Source organism: Crocuta crocuta, unplaced genomic scaffold (assembly GCF_008692635.1).
Source record: "Crocuta crocuta isolate KB4526 unplaced genomic scaffold, BGI_CrCroc_1.0 scaffold97, whole genome shotgun sequence".
Lineage (NCBI taxonomy): Eukaryota > Metazoa > Chordata > Mammalia > Carnivora > Hyaenidae > Crocuta > Crocuta crocuta.
In genome coordinates, this window is record NW_027531999.1 from 7,063,544 (window position 1) to 7,072,023 (window position 8,480).

The 8,480-nt window shown below is 37.3% G+C and overlaps 1 protein-coding gene across 1 annotated transcript in view; it reads left to right on the forward strand.

Annotated features, from left to right (window-relative positions):
* TMBIM4 (transmembrane BAX inhibitor motif containing 4) overlaps window positions 1–7,772 on the forward strand; it is a 29,225-nt gene extending 21,453 nt beyond the window's left edge. Inside the window, exons 4-7 of the mRNA XM_077775274.1 lie at window positions 1,060–1,093; window positions 3,526–3,643; window positions 6,728–6,773; window positions 7,557–7,772. Coding sequence (XP_077631400.1) covers window positions 1,060–1,093; window positions 3,526–3,643; window positions 6,728–6,773; window positions 7,557–7,763 — 405 coding nt within the window. The 3' untranslated portion in view covers window positions 7,764–7,772. The remainder of the gene's footprint in view (window positions 1–1,059; window positions 1,094–3,525; window positions 3,644–6,727; window positions 6,774–7,556) is intronic.
* Window positions 7,773–8,480: the final 708 nt, after the last annotated feature.

The window sequence follows — 8,480 nt, forward strand, 5'->3', positions numbered from 1 at the left end:
ACATAGTTGGTAAAATCTAACTAGAGTATGCATGTAGAACAAAACAAAGGTATGTAGCTAAGGAGAAGGAGAAGCTAGAGGATAAAACTCAATGTCCCCATATCTTGTATTTAGCATATGAGTTCAGCTACATGTGACATGGAGGAAACAAGATGGTTTACTTCTCTTCCACATAAAACTCTGCATGACTGTTTAGTGAAGTTGTCAGGGGCCCAGACACCTGCTGCGGTTCAAGTACTCCTTTAGTATTGTGTGGATAAGGTAGCTCACCACCATATCCACATTCCATCCAGTTATTAAAAACAAAAAAAAAAAAAAGAGAAGAGAATGGGAAGAGAAAGCCCCTTTGCTTTTAGTAGTTGTACATCTCTCTCCTCACATTCTCCTAGCTAGAATAAAGTCCTATGGCCACATCCGGCTGCAAGGGAGGCTGAGAAATGTGATGTTTAATCTGAACAGCTGTGTGTCCAGGTAGAAATTCTGTTACTGGGGAAGGAGAGAATGAATACTGGGAGACGGTTTCAGGACTGCCACACCAAAGCGCTCCCTAAATATTTTATTCTTCCTGTGTGTGTGTGCCACACTGAAGTTTTTATGAATGTGCACAGCATTTATAATTTCATTTTTACTTCCAGAGAGTGCGAAAAATGGAATTTCCCATACTATTTCCAAATCTTCCTGTTACAGATAAGAAAAATCTAGTTAGGGTTTGAGGATCACTGTTAGAATCTAAATACTCCTACTCAATACTTGGAGGTATCATTTTCTTTTTTTTTTTAAGCTTTATTTATGTAAGTAATCTCCCCAATGTGGGGCTTGAATTCACGACCCTGAGATCACTAGTCACGTGTTCTGCCAATGGAGCAAGCCAGGTGCCCTTGATGTCTCATTTTCACTATGGTGGGCTTACCAAATGACCCGTATAATTCACAAGGCTGCTCCGAAGCTAGAATGAGATCATAAACATGGAATCCGTTTAAACTCTTAGAAAATTAGAGTATGTACATGATTTAGTGTAAATTTTATGTGCATCTGTGTAATTTTAGCTTCTTTTTTTAGACACTATTCGAAGCTCTGTCTCTGGCCTTTGTTGGTAAGCCATAATTCTGCTTCTCTTACATTACAGTAACTTTTTAATGCGATAAATCTTTTGGGTAAAAGGGTGTTTGGGACTAAAGCTTAATATCATGGAATGTCATATTTCAAATATATAGCATAGGATGAAGAATTCCTAAAAAATATAAGCAAAATTAAATGTTTATACTTGATGTAGTTCAACTAAGCTTATAAGAGGTGGAAAAGAGTTAAGAAAACAACAGGAAAGGAGAACAATATTCATGTGTATTTATCTATTTATAGAAAACAAGAATAGCTAATCTTTTCCCTAATTTAAAGGGTCCTTAGAGGAATTGATAAAATATATTTTGAACCACGTATTTTCATCACATGAGCTGAGCCTCTCAAATTGCTGCACTGAACTGTGCTTCATTATTACATCATATTTGGCACTATAAGAAACTTGATAGTTTCTCTTTTTCAATTGGCGTTAAATATGTATTTGAAAGAAGTGTCTGTTTAAATAAAAAAGAAATCATAATTATTTGATGTATCATTTGTAATGCCTCAAGTAAAAAATTCCGTGATTTATTAATAATAAAACTTCTGACAGTTTCAAAATGATTAACCTAGGGTACCAAAAAAGTTAGAAATAATATATTTACAATAATAGTAAATTGTTAATCATTATGCTTAATATATTTGTCTTTTCCTATTTTGTCGTTACTGCTCTTAATCTTTCTAAGCCAGTTTTATTGAATCTACATATTGTTTGGTAATTCACTTGTTTCTTTTTTAAAGGAATCAATATAAGTAAATAATATCTACTAAAATAAATAGGATTGAAATTTCTCAACGTAGAAAAGAAGTATTTTTGGGGCGCCTGGGTGGCTCAGTCAGTTAACTGTCCGACTTTGGCTCAGGTCATGATCTCACAGTTTATGGGTTCAAGCCCTGCGTCGGGCTCTGTGTTGACAGCTCAGAGCCTGGAGCCTCCTTCCGATACTGCGTCTCTTCCTCTCTGTCTCTCTGCCCTTCTCCCACTTGCGATGCCTCTCAAAAATAAATAAAACATTAAAAAAATTTTTTAAAGGAAGCATTATTAATATTTACTTAATATGTTTTTTGGTAGAACCTTTCTTATTTTTAAAATTATCTCTTAAATTTGTTATATTTTGAGAGAGAGAGAGAGCGTGCACATGCACACACACGAGCAAGCAGGGGAGGGGTGGAGGGAGAGGAGAGAGAACCTTAAGCAGGCTCCCTGTTTAGCACAGAGCCCCGTGCGGGGCTTAATCTCATGACTGTACCTGAGCCGAAATCAAGAGTTGGATGCTTAACTGAGCCACCCAGGCACCCCAATATTTACTTGTTATTAATGTTACTATCTATTAATGTTATTATCATGTCCATTTCTGTCCTCCCTGGCTCCCACCATGTGTAATGGATATAGGAGAGAGATTTCTTATTTCATGCTTATTGGAATAGGGGATAGACATCCATAGGTGGGATAATCTGAGAACTTTATTTTCCTTATTATAATATCCTTTCCATCTAATCTTACACTGAAATTGTTGACAAGAAGCAAAATAACTTCATGATTTTCCTTTTCTGCATTCACCTTCCTGATCCTGTAATGGCAGAAATAGATAAATTCTAGTAATATAGTATTTAGGAAATGAAATTAATCCCTAAAAAATTAAAAATTACTTTAATGGTTTTGGTTGAAAGTACTTAACTTCCTTTAAAGGGGTTATAATTTAGTATTTTGTTGAAACCTTAAGCAATTGTGTTATAATTATAATAACCATAGTCAATCCAGATGTTCATTCTAAAATTTCGGAAGGGAATTTGGTATATATTCAGGAAACCCCCAATTATGTATCCCAAGACAATGCAGACTGGGCTAAAACGCAGTTAGTGGTTGGTTCCTATTCTCTGTGGGGTTGATGAATAGTGGACAATTGCAGACAGTCCCAATATTTTTTCTTGCCTAGTTTCTTTGATTTGGGCTGATGAACTGGGTATGTGATTAACCAGGTGATTGCTAGAATTGCTGCTGCCGCCCAGGAATTCCCAGTCAGCCACAGGACCCTATTGATATTTAAGTCATAAAGGACAAGCACCACAGACCGTGGTAAAACTCAGCTGGGACAGAAATGGGTGAGAGCCAATCCACCATATCCCCCAAATTCTAAACCACCTAGCCACGTCATAGCTCTCCAGTTGTTTCATTAACTTCATATTTATGCAACCCTCTTATTTCGTATGAATGAGTATTTTGGAGCCTGTTTATTGCAGCATGGGTGTGGTTTTACTTTTATTCAAGGCTGAGTAAAGCGTCTGCTGTTTTTATTGGCGAGTAGTACTGAAGAAAATACAGCATTTCTGCTAAATGCCAGAGGAAAACGCTGTTTAAAATTGAGTGTGTTTAAGTGCGTTTTTAATCTGTGTTTTTTAATTTTACAGTTACTTTATATGACATATATATTGTTCTGCAAGCATTCATACTGACCACTGCCGTATTTCTTGGTTTGACTGTATATACTCTACAATCTAAGAGAGATTTCAGCAAATTTGGAGCAGGGTAAGTTATATATTCATGACTATGGTAGATAAATATCCTTAGCATTATAGGTTGTCCTAAGGTAAGTGCTATATTGTTAGCTTGGGATACTGCGTTCTAAAATGGAGGGTGATAGGAGGTCATTCTCTGAGTATTAAGGCCAGGCTCTACTCCCAGAACATACAAGGAGATGGAAAGTGGCTTCAAGTCATTTGCTTCTGCTCTATATTGAAAGGAAAGGGAATGCCAAAAAAAGAAAAAAAGAAAAAAAAAAACAGTTTTCTAGAGAGAGTAGGCTTGTATGCTCTATGAATGTATGGACCTTACTAAATTATTTAGGCCTTTGTCTTAACATGATTGTTACCAAGACCATCCACTCATTTCTTTGTGGCAGAAGCAAGATAATTGACCCAGGTGTTGGTGATATCTGCATGAACATTAAAAACTTTATGACCTATCTAGATTAACCTGTATTTTTTGTCAAACTAATAAATATATGGGATGATATTTTATATTAGGATAATAGTACAGTGTTGCCCTCACCTGGTAAGAATACATATACCCTTTTCTAAGCTCATAATAGCTTCCTGTTGGCATATCACCACCCAGGCATCTTCTGTTCTTTTTCCTGTTACAGCATTGAAGTTTACAAAAGTCTACTGTGGCAAAACATTTATTCATCCCCTTCTGTCCCCCTGGAAATCCAGATTACCAGAAATCTCTATTGGGGTAAAATGTAATTGGTCAGCCAACACTGACAATTGTGCAAGATGCTTAAATCATTGTATTAGAATGGAGTCGGATTTACAGGCGACATTTTTTCCATTTCCTGCTTTTAGTGCTGTGGAGGGGATACATACTCATGTGGTATATATGATGAAAGATTTGCTGTCTGCTTCTCATGCCAGTCTCCATCTGCGCCCTGTCTCCCATCCGTTCTAGTATAGTCTCTAGAAATTCCATTCTGGTAGATGATCTTACTTCTGTTTCAGCCTCTTCATAATAGATTTTTCTTACTTTAGCTGAAATTTGATTCCTCCTTGAAAACATTGTTCTCTAGCTGCTCATTCTCACATACCCTATGCAGTTTGGATGGGGGGGTCAGTATTGACGACTGCTTCAATCCTCTGGTGCTGCTTTCATTATTTTTCTAGTGTGCTGGAAATCCATTGCTTTAAGGCTTATGTTGTCCGGCTACACACTTCCTTAATCTTCATCATTTTCTCATTATTGCCACTGATTCCCCTTGTTCAAACCTTCCTCATTCTTTTTATTTTTTATTATTTTAAGTTATTGCTATACACAGCATTGGGCTCAGACTCACACCCCCAAGATCAAAGTCTCATACTCTACCTACTGAGCCAGCCAGGCACCCCAAGCCTTCCTTGTTACTTAGACTCTAGCATCGAACCACATGTTAGGCTCATCCTTGGAAATGGCTTGTTTTTAAGCCCTGGTAGGTGGGTCCAGAGCAGCGATTAAGGCTAATTTGGTCCCACTGTGGAGACAGTCCCTTTGTAAGAATTATCCAAAGCCTCACGTCTTAGGAGGTCTTTCCACACTGAGTAGGGCGAACTGTTCCTGTCTGGGCTCTGAGGATTGTTCTGGCTGCCTCTCCTTCCCCAGCCTTTGCCAGTTCCTCACGTGCACGCCCTGACGTGTGCTTAGCTAAGGACTTAAAGGGAATCCTGCATATCGCCAGAGCTAACCAGCTCTCTGTATAGCTCTCTCCTTTCTGGAACTTTGCTCTGTGAATTGTAGCCATGTGGACTAGACCTCTCTGATCTCTGAATTCTCACCTCCTCAATTGAGGGAGACCAGAGTGCTTCATATGGGTTCTTGTCCCTCCACTGTGGTCTGGAAACTCTTTTCTCGCTGGTTCACTTCTAGAGCTTACCTCCTTTGTTTCCCTTTTCTCAGGAATTACTGTGCCATGCTGGTTGCTGTTCAGGGCCTGGAAACCATTATTTCATGTTTGGTGTGTTATTTATTTAAGGAGGAAGGGTAAATTTGACCCCAGTACTTCCTTGTGACCTAAAGCAGCAGATGTGTATTTGATACACACTGCATATTTGATAACAAAGGATTGACTGCTTTAGATGTCCTTTGTCATATATTTATACTTTATATTATAACACATCATTATATATCATATATAATACGAATGGTAACTCATAAAATTATAGCAGTGGTAAATTTATGTGCATAAAGTAAGTTCTATAATACATTAGAATAAAATACGGAGTACATTGGGAACTTAATAGGTATGCATATTCACAGACTAATTTGATACCGTTGGTTTAAAAATACAGTTATGTTTCATTTGTTCATTGTTCTAGAAGTTTTATAGGTTTCTGGCTTAAAATGCTTCTAATGATATTTCTGCTTATATCAGTATTTTTTTTTTTTTGGTGTTCCAATTGAAAACTTCAAAAATGGTACTTGCATCTAGTTTTGTTCACCATAAAACAAATGTTGAATTGATGACTGTTTTTCCAATTTCTGAGTACTCTACAGTATTCGTTGTATGTTAATGAACTCTTTTTTTTTTATGTTTTATTTATTTCGGAGAGAGAGAGAGAGACAGCATGAGCAGGGGGGGGTGAGAGAGAGGGGAGACACAGAATCTGAAACAGGCTCCAGGCTCTGAGCTGGCTGTCAGCACAGAGCCGGACGCGAGGCTCAAACCCACGAACCGTGAGATTATGACCTGAGCCGAAGTCGGACGCTTAACCGACTGAGCCATCCAGGCGCCCCTAATGGACTCTTTTTTAAGTTTATGTGTTTTGAGAGAGAGAGAGAGAGAGAGCACAAGTCTGGGAGAAGGGAGAAAGAGAATCCCATGCAGGATCTGCGCTGTTAGTGCAGAACCCAATGAGGGGCTCGATCACACGAACTGTGAGATCATGACCTGAGCTGAAATCAAGAGTTGGACACTTAACCAACTAAGCCACTCAGGCGCCCCTGTATATGAACTCTTACATTTCACTTATTCTTTGGCAAATGTCAGGATGGATTTATTTTTTTCAGAAAATGTTGCATCTGTTTACATAGTTTTTTTGGTAAGGAACAATATTCTCAATTACTAATATTTTGTTTTTATAGACTGTTTGCTGTTTTGTGGATTTTGTGCTTGTCAGGAATCTTGAAGGTAAGTTGTTTTAAAATCATAACTTGAAATATAATTCTGGCCATGTCAGTATAAATAATCTTGAAAAGCTATAAGAGGTACTCTTAGGATACTTAGTTATAATTTTTTGGAGCATTTGTATGTAGAATGATTTAAAAATTATCTTTTAAAAAACCTAGGGTCTTATGTTAATCAATATCATTGATTGAAAGAAAGATGAACATATGAGTTAAATTACATAGGAGGCCCTGACTTGTAATTGCTCACCTCCAACTGGCACATATAATTCTGAAAAAGAAATATGTTTTTCAATAATTTAGGGGTGCCTGGGTGGCTCAGTCAGTTAAGTGTCTGACGTCGGCTCAGGTCATGATCTCACCAGTCGTGGGTTCCAGCCCCGCATTGGGCTCTCTGCTGAGGGCTAGCTCAGAGCCTGGAGCCTACTTCTGATTCTGTGTCTTCCTCTCTCTCTGACCCTCCCTTGCTCATGCTGTCTATCTCTCTCTCTCAAAAATAAATTTAAATAGTAATAATAGTAGTAATTTGTATTTGGAATACTACTGTTCATGGTCAGGTGGGTAATTTAATAGAAGGGAGGATATCCATTGATTCACCCATTCATCCTTTCATCCAACAGAGATGAAGATGGACTTCCCTTGCCTTTTTCTATGTTTAACATTTGTATTTAAAGTTGTAAAGCATTATTAAATATGTATATAGCTTGTGTAACTTTAGAGCAAGTAACCTAAGTATTTATTCTTAATATTGTTCTTAAGTATACATTTCTTAATATCTTGCCTATAGCTGTTTTTCTATAGCGAAACAGTGGAGTTGGTCTTGGCTGCTGTGGGAGCCCTTCTTTTCTGCGGATTCATCATCTATGACACACACTCCCTGATGCACAGGCTGTCACCGGAAGAGTATGTATTAGCTGCCATCAGCCTCTACTTGGATGTCATCAATCTATTCCTGCACCTGTTGCGGTTTTTGGAAGCAGTTAATAAAAAGTGATTGAGAGCAGTGTTTGGAAACAGACTCATTAAGTAGTAAAGTTTGAGATATAATTAACTATTAAATACTTTTGTGACTTTATGTATATGCTATGTACTTCTGAACCATTACTATAATATAGTATAATATTATAGTGTAGTATAACATGTATAGAATAGTATTATAGTATAATAGTAATCTCCATATTACTGTTATATGATAGTAATTATAACTATATGTAATATATATTTAATTATATTAAATATATAATTACTATATTATATACTAGTAATATAAATTTTAGCTATTCTTTATGGTATNTCCTAAATTTGCCATATGTAGATTGTTCATCTGCAACTCAAAAATAATTTCATGAGTAGATTAGACTGTCAATTGATATGTCTAGTGACTTTATCTAAAGTTTTCCTTAATTAACGTTAGAATTGATTTTGATTTTATGGGGCGCCTGGGTGGCTCAGTCGGTTAAGTGTCCGACTTTGGCTCAGCTCATGATCTCACAGTTCGTGGATTCGAGCCCCACATCAGGCTCTGTGCTGAATGCTTGCTCGGAGCCTGGAGCCTGTTTCAGATGTTCTCTCTCTCTCTCTCTCCCTCCCACCCCCTCTCCCCCCACTTCCCCACTCGTGCTTTGTCTCTCTCTGTCTCAAAAATAAATAAGCTATAAAAAAAGAAAGATATTTTGACATAAAATTTGACATTATTAGTTTTTTTTAAGTA